The 21,615-nt window shown below is 41.1% G+C and overlaps 1 protein-coding gene across 2 annotated transcripts in view; it reads left to right on the forward strand.

Moving 5' to 3' along the window:
- Positions 1-21,615, forward strand: part of PLCG2 (phospholipase C gamma 2) — a 93,300-nt gene that overhangs the window by 51,163 nt on the left and 20,522 nt on the right. For both annotated transcript variants that reach the window (XM_044987234.1, XM_044987235.1), the window contains exons 12-25: positions 1,766-1,851; positions 2,509-2,629; positions 3,766-3,934; positions 7,700-7,804; positions 8,102-8,191; positions 11,393-11,571; positions 12,268-12,468; positions 13,544-13,663; positions 15,018-15,198; positions 15,780-15,848; positions 17,005-17,114; positions 18,376-18,472; positions 20,211-20,277; positions 20,512-20,669. In XM_044987234.1, coding sequence (XP_044843169.1) covers positions 1,766-1,851; positions 2,509-2,629; positions 3,766-3,934; positions 7,700-7,804; positions 8,102-8,191; positions 11,393-11,571; positions 12,268-12,468; positions 13,544-13,663; positions 15,018-15,198; positions 15,780-15,848; positions 17,005-17,114; positions 18,376-18,472; positions 20,211-20,277; positions 20,512-20,669 — 1,753 coding nt within the window. The remainder of the gene's footprint in view (positions 1-1,765; positions 1,852-2,508; positions 2,630-3,765; positions 3,935-7,699; positions 7,805-8,101; positions 8,192-11,392; positions 11,572-12,267; positions 12,469-13,543; positions 13,664-15,017; positions 15,199-15,779; positions 15,849-17,004; positions 17,115-18,375; positions 18,473-20,210; positions 20,278-20,511; positions 20,670-21,615) is intronic.

Here is a 21,615-nt window from a genome sequence, read left to right on the forward strand (position 1 = left end):
TAGTGGGACTTTTGCCTGAGACTGGGCTGCAGAATTTGGGTCAAAGTCCTCTGTCAGAGTGTCTCCATGGGACACGTTATTTACCACTTCATTTCACTGTGGCGGGTTGTATTTACCGAGAGATACCGATACTCTGCGCATCACCTGTATTACAGCATTTTAATCTGTTGGGCATGCATCTCTGATTATAAACATCTAGAGAAGGATTATGATAGTATTTTGAGCTTATGTATTATCTACACTTACAAAAGAAGTGTGTGACAGCACCTGGTGTCCTTGCTCCCAGGCCGCTTCTAAAATCAAGATAATATGTAATATAACTTTAACATGGTTGGATCATCTTGGGGAAACTGTCATCCTCCTTTGTATGACCTGAAATGTAGCAGAACTGCGATGGTTGTTCTGAGCAAGATGGGGGAAGAGCAGGCTGCTGGTGGGAGTGGGGACTCTGGGGTAGACCAAAGCTCTGTGACAGTTCACACTGCAGAAGGGGGTGGTTCAGGAAAGAGGAAGCATGTGGCTAGTGGATCTTGAAACAACACATTTTTACTGGCTAGGAACTAGCCCTACATGGCCTTTGTGTGGGAGACAAGGATTGTAGCAGAGAGGGACCATAGGTGCTGCTATACAAAGGCATGTGAGAGGGGAATTAAAAGTAGCAACCTTTACTTTGATCTTCCTTATTGTTCTGGATTTATTGTACAACCAAAATGTGTTCTGTGTTTAATACATTGTTGGCAATTACCATTTTGGGGGCAGGTTTCCTGTTAAACATTTTACTATTATGAATCATGTTTGTTACAATGGTGCCCCATGATGTTAGATGCTGTAGAGAGTATTAGATGGTCTCTGTTCCAGTCAGTTTACAATTTGAATAGACAAGACACACACAGGCTAAGGGAAGGGGTATAACACAAGTAGAGTGAGCAGTCTGATGGCAGCAAATGTCATGTTAGTGCCACAATTAATTTTTTTGGGTGCGTTTACTTGGGGATCAGCTAGATGGAAAGAGAAGAAAACTGGGGTGAGGAGGTACAGGTCAGGGGAGAAGAGGGTAAGGGGAGCAGGTGTGGAATGAAACTGAGGCGAAGAAACTACTCCAACCCTCCCCCTCTCTTCCTATCACTCCTTCGCAAACATCCAGTCAGCACAATGCAGAGAAAGTTTGGTCAAAACCGTAGAAATTCTCTGAACTGTAGTAAGGCTCTCAGTACTTGTCCTCTGTGAACTGTGGCATGCAAACTGTTAGGCCAGATACAAATCTATGTCATGGTTAATTTTCATACTTAAACAGTACTGGATGCAACAGCAACATAACAAAATGGAACGTTAATTCACAGGGATGGGGAAGTTTATCATCTAACATTGCTTTAAAAAAAGAAAAAGTGGAGAAAATATCCCAAGGAATTTAAATAACATGTATAATAAGAGTATATGGGGACCTTTCCCTTTCACTAGACAGGTATGCTGTTTGACCTCGCCTCGACTTGGTGGAGTTTGGATATATTGTAGAGATGTTCTACTCTACAAAAAGTTGGCAAGGGGCAATGAATGAACTCTTGGAAATTCTTGCTAACTGATCCATGCCAAGGTGCTTTAGCATCTGATTCAGAGAAGTCCACTCACTTCATAGAGAGTCAAAAATTCAGTATTCAAAACCTCCACAATAGAAAAAGATTCAACATTCAGAAATTCTGCAACAGAATATATGGGACCCTTTTTAGAATTGTTGCCTTCCTTCTGATGGTCTCTCTTTACTTTTCAGATACCTCACAGGAGACCAGCTTCGAAGTGAATCTTCCACAGAAGCTTATATCAGGTGCCTTCGAATGGGATGTCGATGTATTGAGCGTGAGTAACAAGCTTGTGGAGTGGTTTGTGACAGGAATGCTTTTGTTCTCCACCTTTGCATAGCTTCCTGTGGTTGCTAAGCACAGCAAAACCAAAACTTGTAGTCTTTGTAACACAAAATTAATCCTCTTTTTGTTTAAAGGATGTGCTAACTATTAGAACCAACATCCTTCAGAATTCCATCATTTCCCTGCTCTTCTTTTATTCCTTTGAAACACTACAATTCAAGCAGCTCTTTTAAAACCTATTCCAGTGTGTACACCAGAGATGAAGCTACCAGAATGATCAAATTAATTGGTTAAGCCCCAGCGTGCCCTTCTCCAGTACATCTAGGATAGGTGCTGCTCTTGGAGCAGCATATTGCCACTTTAAACTCTGGTGGACACTAGTAAACCCAGAATTCAGCTGCCTAAACTCCTACTTTTCTGTTCCTAGCTGCATGTGCTTTTAGAACCTCCATATTCTATTTTTTTTATTAACATTATTTTATGCAAACTTAATCTCCTCTGTGAGGGATATAAATCTACTTAGCAAATCATTTTAATATAACATAAAAGTATGACTCGTAGGAAACACCGTGGAGTGCTGAATGTGTGTTGTGTTCTGTATATTGGAGTTATTTAGATGGCCTCTTATTTCTTCCATTGTCTGCACTAGTGGATTGCTGGGATGGTCCTGACGGGAAGCCGATCATTTATCATGGATGGACACGGACAACAAAAATCAAATTCGATGACGTGGTGCAGGCAATCAAGGATCATGCATTTGTCACATCAGAGTGGGTTTTTGTTAATGTATAAACTTGGTTTAGAGGATTTTAGAGCTTTCCTCAGGAGAAAAGGAACCTTTCATGTTTGGTTAATTGAAAAGGCCAAGATGCCTGTCTTTTCTCTATTGTGATTGGGTTTTTTTTTGTAAATCACCAAGAGTTTTAGATCTTAATAGATCCTCTTTTCAAGAAAAGGCCCACAAAATGTCAGGATGCTGCTCGGGCAGGTAGGAAATGCCCCAACAGGCTCCCCATCTCCCTGCTTGAGACCTTGTCTGTAAAGATGAGTTTGCGGCTGTAAAACTTTAATAAATGTGATTTAAAAAAATATTATAATTGGAGAGCAGAGCATCAGTGAGAGGGAAGCTCACAGCCCCAAACTTACCATCGTCGATAAGGTTGCAGCTGAGGAGATGGGGAATCCCTGCTCATGCTTCCTGCAGTGATAACATGGGCTGCAGCAGTGTCTCAGCTCTCCTCTTCAGGCCCTTCATTAAAACACCTTTAATAGGAAAAGTATTGCCTGTTGGCAGGAAGGAGGCAGGAAGGATTTGGGGCTGCAGGCTCCTTTACTCCTCACCATGCAAGATAACTGGCTGGCCATAGAGGAGAGAACATATTTCACCCTCTTGGGGGTGGGACAGGCTAGGAGCTCTAGGAGATGACATACCTCCCAAAGCTCCCACTAGGGTTGTTGCCATCTATGTGAGTCTGAGCCTGTACTCAGTTGCCACATCGTTATTTTGGTTGGAAACACTTCATTTTTGGGAGCTCGATAATGAAGAAAAGGCGTCTTAATATTCAGGGTATTCCAAGCCTCTTTGTTGCAGTTGGCTAACTGAGCTGCATGGGTATCCTCACCATGATCAGACATTCAGATAACCATGTACAGTGCACACGGGGGCCCCAGTGCTTCAGACATGTCAAAGCATCAGGATAGTGAATGTATTGAGGAATGCACTGACACGTCCTCACACTGCTCATGTTTGGTGGTGGTGTGATCCAGTGATTGCACATCTGTAGCCTTTCCCCAGAGCCACTCAGTCCTCAGTTTGCTTTGGATATCCCCCCCCCCCCCACTTCCCTGGCTTTTTCAGAAGCAGAAATTGAATGCTGCCTCTGCCTTTCTGTTCCCTTTTACCAAGGTTCCCAGTGATCCTGTCGATTGAAGAGCACTGCAGTGTGGAACAGCAGCGCCACATGGCCAAAGTATTCAAGGAGGTGTTTGGGAACCAACTCCTAATGAAGCCAATCGAAGTCAGTGCAGATCAGCTGCCGTCGCCAACCCAGCTGAAAGAAAAATTCATCATCAAGGCATGTTTTCTTTACTAAGAGTCCCCTGTGTGTTTTGGTAGTTAGAACTGGAGAGTGGGAGCCAGGATGCCTGGCTTAGCTGCTTAGACACTGTATGGCCTTGGACAAGTCTCTTAACAGATTCATGTCTCTGATTGCTTGTATAATATTGGTTTAATTGTAAAGCATTTGGGGCTCCATTGGGCTCGAAGAGGGAACATGCTGCAAGTGCACATGACTATCATTTGGCAACATTTTATTGAGTTTTGTTAAAATACATACTAAATTGCTTGCTATTGGCTTTCTTTGCAATTAATGTTGCTGTTTCAAGTGCCCGAAGAAATGTCTTTTCTAAAGGTCTCCCAGCAAATCTTTCAGCCTCTAAAATGTCACCATTAAATTTCAGTGAGGTTCACTGCTACAGAGGCTCATCATAGACCTTCTGCACAATAACATCGTGCTTAAAAATGTTAAGTGTTCTTTTGAATGGAAAATCACATTAATATTTCATTCTAATGGATCACAAAGCACTTTACAGACTGAATTTTCAAAAGATGCCACTTCCATAAATTGCAAAGGCAAATGAACACTCTGGCACACAAAAAGAGTAAATGATGTGATTTACATATGCAATTTAGGTTGTGACTTTGAAAAATGGAGGTTTCCCTTAATAATAGGGATCAGTTACTCTTAGAATCACTCAGTCCACCTAGTGGAACTCAGCAGAGATTTTGATCCAACAGTACCACACAGCAGTGTTTAGGCAGGTAAGTGGAAGAACAGCTTCTCCAGTTAAAACTGCAGTAGAGTTTTCAGAAAATTAGAAAGCTGGAATTTGGCAAGAACACTGGGGCAAACTCACCATGTTTTCACATAAAATCAAATAATAATGATGACTCTGGTTGATCAAGGCTTCTGCCTTACAGATCCTATTAGAAAACAATAACAGATTCTAAACTTGTAGACAAAAAACACATTCAGTGCAAGTACAGTATGCGGAAATGCATGTAAATGGGAGCAGGGCATTCCACTATGAGTCACAAAGGAGCACAAAGTAGAGCATTCTGATCTATAAGTTTAGTTCTTATCTGTGAATTAATACACTTTGTGACCATATAAAGCATGGAAGAGAAATTGCTTGCATATAGCCATCATAATCTATATCTATAGCACCATTGTCCCTACAGATTTCAAAGTGGTTTGCAAACTACAGTAAAACCTGCACAAGAGAAAAGTTTGATCAGACAACTTCCTATCCTGAGAGTGCCTCAAAGAATCCCCAAACACGGGCCACTAGTTTCCAATGAGCTTTGGCCCATGACTCAGATTTCCCTTTAGTGTGTTTTGTCCGTGAACATTCATGTAAACTCTCACTCTGAAGAAAAATGCCAGTGAGATCTTCAGTGTTCATTTTTAAGGGCTTATCTGAAGGACTGACCCAGGGAACCTCATGGAACTCAGTTTATCTCAGAAGGACTAACCAGATGTATGAGAATTTGAACCTGAGTTTATCTGTTATTTAGGTATTTGAAATGTAATGATTTGCCATTTCAGCTATTGCTATTGGATGTGTAGAAGAGAGGCGTGGCCCATGACTCAGGACTAGTCTGCACGGTGCATTAGTCTATACTAGAGGGGGGTGAATTCTAGTGTGCACTAGTGTGTCAGGCAGTAACTGGCCTGTGTGGACCCTGCTGGTGTGTGTTAAGTATTCCCTAGTGCACGTTAATATAGTTCCATTTCAAACAGTACTATGTTAATGTGCGTGCCAGCTGGATTCACATGCAACATGCTAGTGCACACTAGATTTTACACCTCTCCATTGCAGACTAATGCACTGTGTAGACAAGCTTGGAGACTTGTTGCTGCTGCTGTTTCAGACTGGATCTGGATACTAGAATATTTGAAAACAAGTGGTTTTAATGCAAACACCGTTAATCTATTTTAAAGAATAAATATGTGGCAAAATGTAATTACAGAAATGACCAGCATTGTCCTGAAATGAGAAACTGAGGGTAGAACTAGAGCTCAGTGAATAACAGATTTTTCAGATCACTGGCAGTTCTGGGGGGGGGGAAATATGGGTTGAATTGACAATAATTTTTTTGTGAAGGCAAATTTTTTTTTCCAGCAAATTGAAAAGTTGAAAAAAATATTTTTGTGTCAAATTAAACATTTCATTTCAACAAAATTGAAATGTTTCATTTTGATTTCAACCATTTTTAAATTATTTTGATTTTTTAAAAATAAAATTAAAGGAAATTCTGAAATTAAGTAAATTTGAACCAGAAAATTGATACATTTTGTTTCTAAACAAATGTCAAAATGAAACATTTTGATTTTTTCTCAGATTTTTTTTCCCCCAGCCGAAACAATTTGGCAAAGTCAACACAAATTCATTCTTTTGCTGAGAAAATGATGGTCAAATTTTTTTGCCAAGCTCTAGTAGGAACCCTTCCTGTCTACTTTGCTGTGCATCATATGCCCTGTTTGGTTCCTCTTTCAGAACCTCCTGTCATAAAATATCCCATCTGTTTAACCTTCTCTGGAGTATCAGTCACATTGGTTATATCTTCACTTTGTTTTCTCTTTGTTCGATCCTGTTTTGTCCTTTTACTGTATATCTCCGTGTCACACTGGGATGCTCTAAATCTTTGCTGCATCTTTTTTTATTATAGCTGAGGACTTTGTTCCATATATCATAGTTGGAATTACACACAAGCTGAAAACCCTCTTCTCCAGGGTACCGGAATATGCTTTGCATGTACTTTCCATCTGCCAAAACTTGGTCCACTGAAAAATAAAAAGCTTCATGTCTATATTTGTGAAACAAGAATCCTCTTCCTCCCCAATCTCTGAGCATCTGTGTGGCCCCTTTGCTTCCAGTAGGTGGGATTTTGTAATTACAGGTGCACTAGCTGTGCCTTTAAAGTGCCCTTATCATGCCTGAGTCCCCACCTTCATCCTCCTGGTTATCCTCCCCTCGCCCCCATCGCTGCAGAGAGATCTGCCATGGAGCACTTCTCTGTGGCATGCATGTGGCCTTTTACCCCTTGCACAATACAATTGTAGTGGTGCTAAAGAGGTTAGGGCTTTATATCCCTATGTGAAGCAAGCAGGATTTGGTCACACTGAGAAATAATCACCTGTTTCCTTCTTATAATCCTTTTCCTATTTCCTCCTTAATTTCTCTCCTTTTAATCATGTTCTTTTTCTCTTCACCTTGAGGCCTGACAACTACTCCTCTTTTATCTTCATTCCTTCCTTACCACATAAAGGTCATTTAACTTTCTGTCTCCTCTAATGAATTGTGGACTCTGATCAGAGTAATTGCTCCTCTGTCTCCCTCATCTGAAGCTTGCTGTCAGGAAGTTAGAGGTGCACTCGGCTTGTCTATATGGCGAGCTACTGCCAGGGTGTAAATCTACAGCACATCAGCATGCTGAACCCTAATGACTCTGTGTGGACATTGCTACAGTGCAGTGCAAGCCCTAATGTGTGGTTCTTATTGCATTGTAGCAATGTCCGGTGTGTGACAGGCTGGTGCACTGTCGATTCACACGCTGGCTTGGCGCACGCTAACTCACCATGCAGACAAACCCTCAGGTTAAATTTGCAGTCAGTGCAGAAGACTACCCCTAATGTTTAAGCCTGCATATAGCCTCCACTCTCAAAGTCCAAACAAAGGAGAAAAGCTCGAGAGGAGGGATGCATCAGATAATATTACCAAGATGTGCCAAGGTAATGTGACCAGGCTTACATATGATTTTTATTTATATTTTTTAGCATAAAAAATTGGGACCAAAGGGAGACATAGATACAAACCCAGAAGACAAGAAAGAGGAGAAAAAGCAACAAGGAGAACTCTCCATGTGGGATACGATAGAACAGGTATTATTTCCTAGATGTTTGCTGCAGTTTGTTGCAAGGTTTTTAAATTTCTTTGGTGTTTGCAATTTAAATGAGCATTCTCAACAGCAATAGGGAAAAATATTTGCTCCTAGGTGACCCGAAGTGAGTATGGAAAAGACACTGCGTAAGATGTTATGTTGTTAAATTACTATTTATTGTTACAGTTTCTTGGTGGCGGTTAGTAGTTCTATTTTTCTCTTTAATTTTATGGATGGAGTTGGATGGAGTTATCTTCTTCTGTTATTAACAGTTCTAACACTTGTCTTTGTGTTCTAGGCATGGACTCGGCACTATTGTGCTATAGCAGATGAAAAGCTCTCATTTGGTGATGCTATAGAACAGAATGCTGATGACGATTCATTAAAGGTGATAACCTACCAGACTGGGGGAGGGAGGAGGGAAGCTCCGGATCTTTGCCTTGCAGTGCAGAGGAGGGTGTAGGGGCTTCTGCCCCGTGCAGAGGGGAGCTGAAGCCCGGAGCCCTGGCAGGTGCGCCCCCGCACTTGAACTTTTGAAGATTGTCATATGGGGCTCTGAGGGTCAGTAAGTTTGGCCAGTCCTGGTATAGAAAGAAGAATTACACTGTCTAAAGGAGTGCCATTCTTCCTTATCTCTTGGCCAATGGGAATTACATGCTCACATCAAGAGAATAATAAGATTATTTTCTCCCTTTAATATAAAACCAAAGGGAGATGAGTTTTACATGAAGCTTTTTAACATTTAAGGTCAAATTCATCCTCTTAAACTGCCCTTGCCATGTTTACAGATGCATTTCTTTGCACTCACAAATCATTTGCCTGTACAATTGTTCAGTGGAGGGTCTGTGTCAAATAATTGGGTGCACCTGAAAATGTGGGTCTTTATTAAGCACTTTTATAACCCAATTTTCTGTAAAACAAAGTATCTTTAGTGCATGGTTAACGTTCAGTGTAGACGAGCATACAAGACAATGAAATGGCTTGTGGGCAGTTTAGTGCTGAAACAGGTGTGTTTAACAAAAATCAAATGCTTTATTTGCCAGGATATTATTCCTATTCTAGGACTAAACAAAAGATGATTCATTAAATAATGACACATAACACAGCAGACCTTTTTTTTTTCTTTTTACTGTTTATTTAGGAAGCAGTAATGGGTTTAGAAATTCTTACTATGTAAATATCAGAAACAAAACACTAATCATTACAACAGTGAGCTTTTGTTTAAAGAGGCATTACACAGGAATATAGTCATCAAATCTCTTTAGCAGGGTGTTACCATATTTCAGAATGAGCATCATTATCACTTATAACATGTAGTTTCTAGTGATTTTATTAAACTGTGTGAAATGTCTGATTATGCGTATTTAACAGACCAGACCAACTGTTAATATTCAAAACAATTAGACAGGTGTACTGGTTTGTTTGCAGGTGAATCTACTTTGCCTGAGTATTGAATAAAATATAACCAAATATCCTAAGTATTTTGTTTATTTTCCTGGGTTCACAATCGGTCTTTTAATTTTCCCATAGCAACAACCTCTCATTTGTTTTAACCATTCTTTTATGGTAAGATTGACTTTCTTTTCCAATGAGAGATTACTGATAGCCATACAGCTACTAACAAAAGAAAGGTTAATTCTTCATTTCCTTTTGTGTGACCATTTCCACTAGAAATCCCCAGGAGAATTTCCAAGGATAATTTGGGAATAAATATCCAATAGTTTGTGATATCTGGTTATGGATTGCATCCCCATACTCTCTAGTGACTGGCAATGTTCCCTCTAATTTTTCCATGCATGTGTGGAATGAATTTTGTTATGCGCACCAATATGGAGGTGATGTGTGGCAGGGGTGTTGGAGGGGGCTCAGGGCTTAGGCAGAGGGTTGGAGTGCAGGGGGGCAAGGGCTCTGGCTGGGGGTATGGGCTCTGGGGTGGGGCTGGGGATGAGGGGTTTGGCGTGCAGGCTCCCCTGGGCCTGCAGCGGGGAGAGAGGACTCCCCCTAGCCCTCTCTCCCCGCAGCAGCACCTGGGCTGGAGGCCAGGTGAGAGGTGCCTCTCCCTGCCATGGCAGCTCTGGGGCTGAGGGAGAGGTGACTCTCCCCGCTGCTGTAGCTCCGAGGCTGGGCCGGGGGAGAGCTGTCTCTCCCCGCCTCTCCCTGCCGTGGCAGGTCTGGGGCTGGGGGAGAGGGGTCTCTCCCCGCCGCAGCCCTGAGCACCTGCCCGTTCCTTGATAGGCTGCTGCGTGGCTGCGCTGCTTAGAGAGAACTTAGGTGACTGGAGATATCCACCATATATGCATAAAACCTCCTCCTTAAGCATAACTTCTCCAACATGTATTCTTGTTCAACAAATATTAACTTGATTGGTGTGAGGTACCATTGAAACAGTATCTTAAAGACATTTTCTTTTATTTGTTGCCACTCCTTTGAGGTTGCTGGCCCTCATTTCCTGATCAAACCCCATTCCTTTGGTATAATTTGTCTATCCTGGTCCTTTTCCCGGTGTATCACATATGGACTTTTTTGGTTAGGAAAATTGTCTGCAAAGATTTATATAAATTAATTATAATGTTTTTGTTTCCTAATTGACCAGATGCCATCGCTTCTACTAAAGTTATCTTTCTGTATAGACAATTTTGCTAGAAAGTTGAGAAACATAATGCCTATCTTGAAAGTAGTGGTACCATGGGAGAGAGGGCTATTTAAAATTATCTTTGATGTCTAAATAAGTTAGACAAGTTTCTTTACTAAGTAGCTGGCCTACAGTACTGTACGTATTCCACTGCGCTCCCAATCTTTAAAGCTTGACAGCACACCTCTGTAATAGCACTTGTCATCAAAAGGTCTTTCAGAGATGAGCAATTATTATCCCCATTTTACAGATGTTAAAGCTGAGGCACAGGACTCAGTAAGGGCTGGAATTTAAGCGATGCTTCAACCTGGCTTCCACTTGTCAACATGGAAGTTTGCATGTGGGCTCTTTCATCACTAACATCTGTACGCACAGTTCAGCCACATGCAAGCCAGATCACCTGTTCATGCAGGTTTTAATGATGAGAGGGTCTCATATGATTATTCAGCGCTGTGATTAGCTAAAATTCTCCTGTCAAAAAATCCTAAAATAGAAGATGCTCTGATCTATAAGAGTATGTTCTTTAAAATTCTGGCCTCAGATCATAACTACTTGCACAAGTCTAGGAAGGTGAAAATCTTTTGACTGTAACAAACCTGAAAAGTGATCTGACTTACCTGAATGCACATTACAACCATAATAAACTTCTCCATACTGAGGAAGGGGGAATATGAAAATCATGACACAGAACTTTTTGAGGAATATTAAGAAAAGGTGCACAGCAGCCATAACCTCCCACAGCACATGCCTAAGTTTGTTTTTCATTTGATAGCAAACCATACTTCAGATTTTAGACGAACATTCCTTTTTTTAAAAATTTTTTTTTGAGGCTATTGAAAGTTCAAGGAAGCCACAAAATTGACCTGCCATTGTAGGAGTCCTTTTAACTGAGACAGAACCATTTATTGTCATGGTAAAATACAAGTTTAAAATGGAAACTCTTCTCATGTGACCTAGGACGTGAAACGCACTGAGTTGCACTGCAATGAGAAATGGTTCCACGGGAAAATGAAAGAGGGGAGAACAACTGCTGAGAGGCTGCTCCAGGAATATTGTGCTGAAATGGGTGGCAAGGATGGAACGTTCCTAGTTAGGGAAAGTGAAACTTTCCCTAATGATTACACCCTGTCATTCTGGTATAGTTGTTTTTTTGTTACTGGGGGTGTTTATTCTACTATATTGCATAAGAATATATTTTTTAGAAAATATGATTTTACAGCTGCTATGGGAGGAAGTAGGAGTGGGGGATTTAGTGCAGTTGTGGAAAGATCACACTTTTTTGATTAAGGTGCAATTTAGTCTAACGTTGCTAGGCACGATTGGGCTCCATTTGGGGTTATGTTCATTGATTGGAATAGGTAATAGAGGACTAATTGGTCTAATCTTCCACTCCTCTAAAGCTACAGGAGCATGAAAGGTTTGTTACAATATTTCTTCAGTATGTGGGCCAAAATTGGATCTCATTTGCACTGGTGTAAATCATCAGTTTCCAAGCTGAGCAGGTAGTTTCCCAAGTTCATTTCTATTGACAGAGTTTGAGCTTGTTGATAAAAGAGGATGTCCCTGTAGGGGAAAAAATAAAAGATTTTGCCTAATTTTTCCCAGTCTGGAGTTGTAAGTAACAATATATCTGAGAGAGCCTTCTGCGCTAAGTAAAACTCTGTAGGTTGAAAAGAACAACGCCCAGCAATCTTATTATTTGTTAAAGAAACAACATGATTTGCTGCGACTTTATAAATTCACAAACTAGAAGTAACCAGGAGCAGGTTAGAAAACATCCTAAACGTCCATCTTTATTAACTGTTTTTTTTCCTCCCTCTTCATTTCTTAAGGAGGTCAGGTAGGGTCCAGCATTGCCGTATCCGTTCTAATAGTGAAGGAGATACCATGAAATATTACCTGACCGACAACCTCACCTTTGATAGTATCTATGATCTTGTTCAACACTACAAGGAAGCCCACTTGCGATGTGCTGAGTTTGAGCTGCGTCTGACTGATGCTGTGCCTAACCCCAAACCTCATGAAACTAAAGAGTATGTACAGATGAAGGGAAGTGCTCGGGTTGTTATGTTAAAGTGTGCAACTTTTTGTTGTCATATATGGCCATGGATTTCATGCATCCAGGGACACTAAGAACCTTGAAAGATTCAGGTTATATTCTGGTCTTCGTGGGGGGCTAATGGTAAAATAGATGCTCATTGGTAACTATATGCAATTCAGAGAAACAGTGGAAGCTGTAATTCACCCAGAGGATACCAAGTCCTTCCTCTCCTGGCTCCCTTTCTTTGCTTGCTAATTTAAAGAACTCAGCAAGTCGGGTTAGGTGTTGAGTTGTTGCCTGTGGTCTGGCAACTAATTTGGGGAATTCAGAAGTTACTGTTCATGCACCATGTGCACTTTTGGTCCATTGTTTGCTCTACAGATCAAAAAAGAAAGATTACTTTGTGTGCAAAACATATGTCCATGACTTTAGACAGTTTTCATGTTCTGGGGCCTGGTTCTGTACCGTCCTATACATCCTGAGATACTTTTTGAAGTTAGTGTGAGTTGAGGATGCCTTGTAGGATTCAGCTGTTTTTGTTTTTACATCACTGGGTGGAGAGCCACGACTAAGGTAAATTGTTCTAGCTCCACTGAAATCAGAGCCAGATTCTACCATTGTTACTCATCTTGAGTAGTACTTGTGAGAGACAGAATCTGGTCCTAAGGAAGTATCTAATGTCTGCTGTTTTCCCCTAGCCCATATCGGGACTCTTCCTTAAAATCTTCCATGTCAAAACTCTGACTCCAGTCTGGCATTTGGTTATGAACAGATAAAGCAGCATTCTCTGCCACAGTTCTATGGAGACAAGTTGATTTATGTTTTATTACTATAAGCAGACAAGGTGTTCTGATGTTTTCCTGATGATTTTACCCCAAATAAGCTGATGTGTTACAGTATTTTGCTTTAAGATGCTGTCATATGTGCCATGATGAGGAAAATCTAATGTATAATTTATCTTGTAATGTCTCAAGCTATAATTCTAGTAATAATGCCAGTTATTCTTACTGAGTGACACTTGGACAAGCTTTGTAATCGCTTGTCCATTTTCTTTCCCTCTACTGTAGTTGGTACTACCGTAACCTGAGTCGAGGAGAAGCAGAAGACATGTTGATGCGAATTCCTCGAGATGGAGCGTTTCTGATTAGAAAGAGAGATGAGCCCAATTCATTTGCCATGACATTCAGGTAAGAAAAGACACATGTGACTGTGCAACTTATAGGGCTATTCTCGCTCTCTGGTTTTGAACATGAAAATCTTCCTCTTGTAGCCTTTGCATGAATAAAACCTGAGTTTGCTCTTGCAGCTTAGGTAGTTAGCCACACAGTTTCTTGATGTGCACACATAAGTAGATGCATGGGCAAAATATATGTGCACGTATGGAGTGGATAATTTTGAGTGTGGCTAAAAACTTGGCCCAGGATATTTCATACTGTAGTGTGCGTGTGGACCTCTCTTGACTTGTGTGAAATTGCATGCCAGTGCAGTTTCTGTTCCAGATCAGCACTACAGACCCCAGGTCTCTGACCAGAGGAAACTTAGTTAAGTTGCATAATAGTTTGAGGTTCATTCATTCAGCATCTGTCACATTATGCAGCTCACTAAAAATGAAAGTTGCCATCTGTCTGCTGTTAAGTATCCTTGCCAATAGTAACGGCTTTATAACAACTGTTTTTCTCTTATTGAAACTGTATGTTTATAAGAACTGTAATATACTCTATTGCAATTTTGAATCATATTAAGTTTCTTTAATCATGTCTGTTAATGCAGTATAAAATATTGTCTTGGAGCGCAGATACATGCTGTCTTATTTATGTACTTTGCATTGAAGATTTCCAGACTTCTCAAGTCTGCAGTGAGCTCTAGTTTCATCTTTCTCCTATTGGGAAGATAGGGTATTAAAGTCCATTATGGATTCTATACAGTGGTGTCCTTATGAAAACACTTCATAGCCAGAAAAGTTTGTAGGTTTGAACATTTTGTAGGTATCCTCCATATATCAAAAAGTGGTTGGGTGGTGGTTTTTACAGTGATTACCAAAAATTCAAAATTTTTGCTTAAGTGGATAGGAATTTTTCCTTTAAAAGTAGATTGCAGTGGCTATCAGGAGCACTGTAGGGATAAAGTAGCCACTGTTTCTGGGGAGACTGCTTCTCGTCACTTAAAAGTGATTGACAGTGACAGGCTTCCAAAGAGAATCTTAGTCCAGATAAATCCTTTTTGGCTAGATGACTGGTGAAGCTGAGAGGAGTCTGAAGTGTGAGAGTTAATGGGGAAATGAAAACAGGAAAAAAATAAGAGTATTTCCAATGTCTCACATATTGGAGATGGGTGAGACAATTCCTGAATCTGTTCTATTTGTGAGTTGAATGCGGGAACCTGAAATTAATTTGGATAAATGAGGCTTTGGAAAAGTGCAGAACTTTGTTATACATTTAAAACGTGTCAGGGGATAATGATCCAGTTCATGGTAAGTGAGGTTTTACTGTATTAGGCCACAGTGACTATTAAAGTATCACAGCACTTGTACTAATTCCACAGAGCTGAGGGGAAAGTGAAGCACTTCAGAATTCGACAAGAAGGCCGCCACTTTGTTCTGGGCACCTCTGCCTATTTTGAAAGCTTAGTCGAACTGGTGACCTACTATGAAAAGCACACGCTGTATAGGAAAATGAAACTGCGTTACCCTGTGACTGAGGAACTGCTAGAGCGCTACAGCACGGCAAGTGATTACCTTTGTAATGAAGTGATTCAGTGAAAGATAAACACCATCCTCCTCCATGGTAGGAGGCGAAGGAGATAAAATTCCAAACCCGGGGAGGGGGGGAAGTAAGCACCTACGTCAAAGCAGCTTTTTGCTGCTTAGTTTTTTCTCTATTAAAGAAAACCATTTATGTAAGAGCTAGGAGACCTGCAGTGATTATGGAACCAAAGCCATAGCACCAACTGCTAGTTTTTTCAGTTCCACATAATAATCTCACTCAGCATCTCAAAGTTCTTCACAAGCATTTAATGAATTAGGTAATACTCCTGTGAGGTGGTATGGTCATAATACTGTTTGATCAAAGATAGGCACAGGCAGGTTAAATGACTTTCCCAAGGCTACATGGTGAGCTAGTGATAGAAATGGGCCTCTAACAGAAGTCAGGGCTCCCAGCTCTGGTCAGCCCCACAGTTTCTGAATTGCTGAAGTGATACTGTAGATACGTGTGTACAGCACATAAGGGTCCCTTACTCTGTAGAACAGTCCTGTTGTAGATTTAAAATCTATTTCCTTAACTCTTTTTTCCTCTCCATTTTTAGGAGAAAGATATTAATTCGCTCTATGATGTCAAGATGTATGTGGAGCCTAACGAAATAACTCCATCAGTGGTATGTGTATGTTCAAGTGATTTTTCAAACTAACCTTCCTGTAGGTGCCTGAAAAGATGTCAGAAAATTTGTGTTGATTTTTCTGGTACTTTCAATATTTGTATCTGGCTTGTGCGGGGAGGTAAAACTCAAAGGAGTATAATTTTTTCAGCCCATCCTCCAAAATTGCACCCACGCATTTTCTATATGCAAACCTAGTATTTACTTATCCAGATGAGAAATCGGGCACCTGGCTTCTCAGTGTGCCTAGGAGATCCTGATTTCACATGCATGCTTGTGTGGATGTGCCTGGAAATTTGAACCTACATTTATGCACCAAGTAAAAATGATTACTCATGCAGATCAGGGTTTTGCATGCAAATGAAGGTGGACAGTCTTGCACACTTTTTATAAAGTACTGAACTTTTAAAATTACTTTTATTATGCATTTGTTTAACATTTAAAAACAAATGGCATGGTAAATACATATTTAGTTGTAATTCTTGCAAAAGCCATCTTGGCTGTAAATGCACATTCAGCTGTAGTTCTTTCTCTTTGTGAGTAATGATTTGTGAATTACTGTGAAAGAATTCAGGTAGAAGTAAATTCAAGATAAGGAAATTGCTTGTCCTGATAGAAACTTGGGTGTCCTAGTGGAAATTTATTCTGTGGTATCGTTGATGCGGTTTTGAAGAGGATGTTAGGACTGATGCATACCCTGAAGAGAGAGAGAGTGCATCCCAAGCCTTGAGGCTCAGATTGTATCTGGGGGTATGTAAGCAGGGATGATAGCTCATGGTTCTCTGTGTTGTATAACCATGCGTCCACAAAAGAAGTACTCTTTTGGCTGGTGTTTGAAGAATACTGGTTAAACAGTGGCAAAGTGGGTATTCACCCACGAAAGCTTATGCGCCAATATGTCTGTTAGTCTATAAGGTGCCACAGGACTCTTTGTCGCTTTTTACAGCTCCAGACTAACACGGCTACCCCTCTGAGACTTGGTTAAACAATGACGCTCCCTTATGCCAGCAGATGTCACTCTGGAACCTTAGAGTTAAACTTACCAAGCCTAATAAAGAAAAAGATCTAATTTCTTTTTTCTTCTGAGATGGATTTATTGATCATTTTGTGACCTATCCCTCTCTCGCTGAACCCTTTATTTTGTTTCCTTTTAAAGCCTCAGAGAACAGTGAAAGCCATCTATGACTATAAAGCTAAAAGAAGTGATGAACTGAGCTTCTGCAGAGGGGCCCTAATTCATAACGTCACAAAGGAAACAGAAGGCTGGTAAGGAGAGTGATTCCTTGTAGAAGAGCCGGCACTGGGTGTATGTGATGGAGAAATGAATTCAGCTTTGTGCAGGGGTTCTTAAAAATCTCTGCTTCTGACCCAGCCCAGAAGTCGATGAAGAAAGAAAATCCCCTTTTACTTTTCTCAGCTTCCCACTTTGACACACATTGTTCCTGCGTGGCTTTTTGGCAAGAAGTACTGTAAGTGTTTGGTAACCATCAAAGAGCTTTTGAGAGGAGTGACCCTGTGGATAGCACTCTGTACTGCTGTGTGACATCCAGGTTTGAGTCCTAGGTCCAGTCCTTTGCTGTCTGGGATGGCAGAGGTCACTGTCTTTACCAGGAGGGAGTGACTTGCATCACTTGGTAACTGCATTGTGGACAAGCCAATAATGAGGTTGATGGGATCTGAAAGGAGTCCCATCTGTCTCTTCTAGGTAGTGGCATTGCTAGCCCTCAAAGGAAAGGGGTATCCTTGTGGAGAAATGGGCAGGGGAAAAATCTTCCACTGGGAATAGCAAAACTTGCTATGAAGGAAACGAGTGCTGCTCTCTGGAACAGCTGGCAGTAGTGGTTCCAAGTATGGCATGGCTTGATTTTTTTTTTCCTGCTACCCACATTCTTTTGATGGTCACCCTTTATTGCAGCCTCAGTGCTCCCTTCATTGCCTTCTCCCTCTCTCATATCTGTACCTTCCCCCATACCAACAACCTATGCTTGGTACAGCCTCCTTATCTCAGGGTGTCAGGCCTGCTCCCTTTCCCCATTCACATCCCTCCCAAAAACCCACTTCTTGCAGGAGACCCTCCAAAGGCTAACCCTGTGTCAGTGCAGCATCCCTCTCCGGGCTTTGCACAACACCCCTTGAAAACCAAAATGGGTTTAGGTTATCTCCGTCCTCTGAGTATCCTCCCACAAGTTTTCTTTCCGACCTGTCTTATACATTGATTGGAATGCTTAGGAATCTAATGTCCTCTAGTTGTTTCCACAAAGCAATCAACCACATAATCGTGTTTAGTGCTGAAGGGGAAGCTTCTTAAGTCATTAACTGCAGTTTGCAATAGCTGCAATTCCTTTGAAATCACCTACCACAATTAATGATCTCTTTGTTAGTGCTCTTAGCTACTTCGTCACTTTTATTTTGGCAATGGCCAACTAGCAAGCTGGTCTTGGGGATTAATGACCAATTTATTCAGGATTATTGCTTAATTAATGATCTGTGTTTGAAGGTCTTCAGTTGTCTCTTTTTTTAATTTCAGGTGGAAAGGAGACTATGGAGAAAAAGTCCAACACTATTTTCCATCTAATTACGTTGAAGACATGTCAACTGATAACTCTGCAGACCTTGAAAGCCAGGTGAGGAGTTCAGGGTTTGGTTCATATCTTCCATTAGCACGATGCTGCCCTCTGCATACTGAGCTGGTTTCTCTCATTCATGGGATTATAACTATATGTTGTGCATGATGCAGCCTTAGCACAGAGTAGAAAAGTACACATAGTGTTTGCTGTCCTTGGGGCTGTGCACACACAATTCTCTTCTGTCCTTGATGCCACTAGTTGTGCTTGGCAGGTTATTCGGTATGAAACCGCATTTGGGGAGAGTTGTTGATGGGGTGCGTTATAAGGAGGCCATAGCAATTCCCTGCAGGCTAAAGATTAGCATACAGTATCTCCTTGCTTAACGTTGTAGTTATGTTCTTGAAAAATGTGACTTTAAGCAAAATGATGTTAAACAAATCCAATTTCCCCATAAGAATTAATATACATGGGGTGGGTTAGATTCCAGGGAAACTTTTTCACCAGACAAAAGACATTATATACATATACAGTATAAGTTTTAAACAATTTTAAACAAACAATACTGTACTCAGCAATGATTGTGAAGCTTGGTTGCGGTGGTGGAGTCATAGTGTGAAAGAGGGTGGATCATCCAGCTGCTCCTCTTGCTATTCTTTCCAATGTGCTGGGGGGTGCTCAACCCCCGGCTTTGCCGCAGACCCACCCCCACTCCACCCCTTCCCCCAAGGCTCCACTCATGCCCCGCCTCTTCCCATCCCCTCTCCCGAGCGTGCCATGTCCTCGCTCCTTCCTCGTCCTCCAAGCTTTCTGAACACCGCAGAACAGCTGATTGCTGTAGGCGGGGAGGGAGGGGAGAGTTGCTGATCCTCGGGGCCACCGGTGGGTGGGAGGCGCTGAGGGTGTGTGTGGAGGGAAGTTGATAGGGGGGCTGCCAGCCAACCCTGGTTCCAAGCCCCCACGGCCAAACAACATTATAAGTAAACGTTGCGCAGCTTTAAATAAGTATCTTCTCTAATAGTTTGGCGACGAAACAATGTTAACTGAGACGTTAAGTAAGGAGTTACTGTACATGGTTAGATTTTCAGATAGATGTGGAACAATTATGTGCCCCACATAAGCACTTAATTTGCAAATGGGAAAACGGGGTGCACAAATGAATCTAATTAGCTGTTTTCATACCCTGTTACCTAGTACATAACTGAGCCAATTGTGCCTGCCAAAAGCATGTGAAAATGTGTTCCAGAGTCTTAGACAAAGAGCAATTTAATCTAACAAATGAAAGCAAAAGTCTGAGTAGGCAGTTATTAAATTGCATGAATCCTTTTGGTTTTTTAAAATAAAATGTTTGATGAACCCTCAGATCAGTGATCCCTTGGGTGTGTGTGGGGAAATTTATATGAACGCTTTGGTCTTTCTGGTATTGTAAAGGAAAGCTTAAAAAATTAGCAATTATGCCAGAACAGTAGCTTTGTAATGTAATAGTCAAAACACTGCATTTGATTTCTGAATTCAAATGGCAAATGTTTGCAAGTTGGAAAACAGAGAACAAGTCGAATTGAAGACTCACAGATTCACCAGGGTTATTCCCAGCCTCACTAGTCATCTTTCATCCATAATGAGAAATCCTCTCACTAAAAATGAACTTTTTAAACAGAGCCCTTGGCAGTTTCTCCATGACATTGTGGGTAGTAATAGGCGGTTAACTTTGTGTTTAATTTTTGTTATGCATCCTGTGACTACTAATTAAAAGGGAAAAGATTAAGAGGATCAAATTAAACCCATTGTTTCTTCACAGATTATTGAGGACAACCCCTTAGGAACTCTGTGTCGTGGCATATTGGTCCTCAGTACATACAATGTCGGTACGTAGCCTCTGGAGCTTGTAGCAGGATTCCTAGGTTTTCCTCCTTTATTTGGGCTGTTTCCCCTAGAGCAGGAAAGATGATGCTATCTATTCAGCCTGACGAGATTTTATCATAGTGGAAATCTGTATGGTTGGCTGCTGCATTGAACCAACCACTCATACAGCATGCAGTTAAGACTAAAAGAGTTGATAACTTTTTGTATGTCTCTGTTGTTACTGTGCTGTCCAATAGTGAAAATGCCACAAGGGAAGCATGAGAAGGCTTTTGTCTTCGTACTGGAACCCAAGAATCCAGAAGATCCTCCTGTTGAATTTGCAACCGATACAGTGGAAGAGCTGTTTGAATGGTACCAAGACATCAGGAAAATCACAATGAAATCTACAGAAGAGGTACCAGTAGAAACAAAATTTTTTTGTTTTATTTTGCAGTGGATAGTTATAAAATTAGGAAATAATGAGACTTCAGCCATTTGAGAACCACCTAAGCTCCCCAAGCTTCACTAAAGCCTGAACCCCTGAAGCCTCTTGCATATTTATTTTACAGGACTTGGCTTCAGTGGGACTATTTACATGCTTGAAGTAAAACACCTTGTTAATCTGGGTCTTGTTTTCTAAATTTTCAGGCACTTTAGGAGAGTTAGCAGAACATCAGCCATCAAAGAGAATTTTAACACTTTCAGCAGAGTTCTCCCTCAAGTTGATAACTTGAGTCTCCTGTGCTTTATGCCTTCTGTTGTTGCCTGCATCTATGCCAAGTAGATAGGAAATACTAAAAAATGATAATGGTAGTGTTTTACATCCACTTTGCACAGGTGTAAGTTATGGCATGCCTCGTGCAAGGCAGTGGAGAACCAAGCTTGAAAAGCGTTATAGTAAGTCCGCTAATGTACACCTCTACCTTGATATAATGCGACCCGATATAACATGAATTCCGATATAATGTGGTAAAGCAGTGCTCTGGGAGGAGGAGGGGGGGCTGCACACTCTGGTGGATCAAAGCAAGTTTGATATAATGCGGTTTCACCTATAACACGGTAAGATTTTTTGGCTCCCGAGGACAGCGTTATATCGGGGTAGAGGTGTATGTGCTATTTGAGCTCCTTTGCCTAAACATCTCTTCCTAATCTTGCTTCCTACCTCTGCTGTCCAGTGAATGCATTTGTAAAACACTTTCCTACTTGTGCCAATAACTTTATTATATATGACAAGTAATAATCTGCAGTTTGGAATTCCTCTCTTTATCTTCACCTGGCTGTTTTCCAGATCTCTGAAGATTTCCCCCCACTTCAGCTTCTCAACTCAGGGCTTTATCCACTTTCTCATCCCTGTTTTATAT

This window comes from Mauremys mutica, chromosome 14 (genome assembly GCF_020497125.1).
Source record: "Mauremys mutica isolate MM-2020 ecotype Southern chromosome 14, ASM2049712v1, whole genome shotgun sequence".
NCBI classification, from domain to species: Eukaryota; Metazoa; Chordata; order Testudines; family Geoemydidae; genus Mauremys; species Mauremys mutica.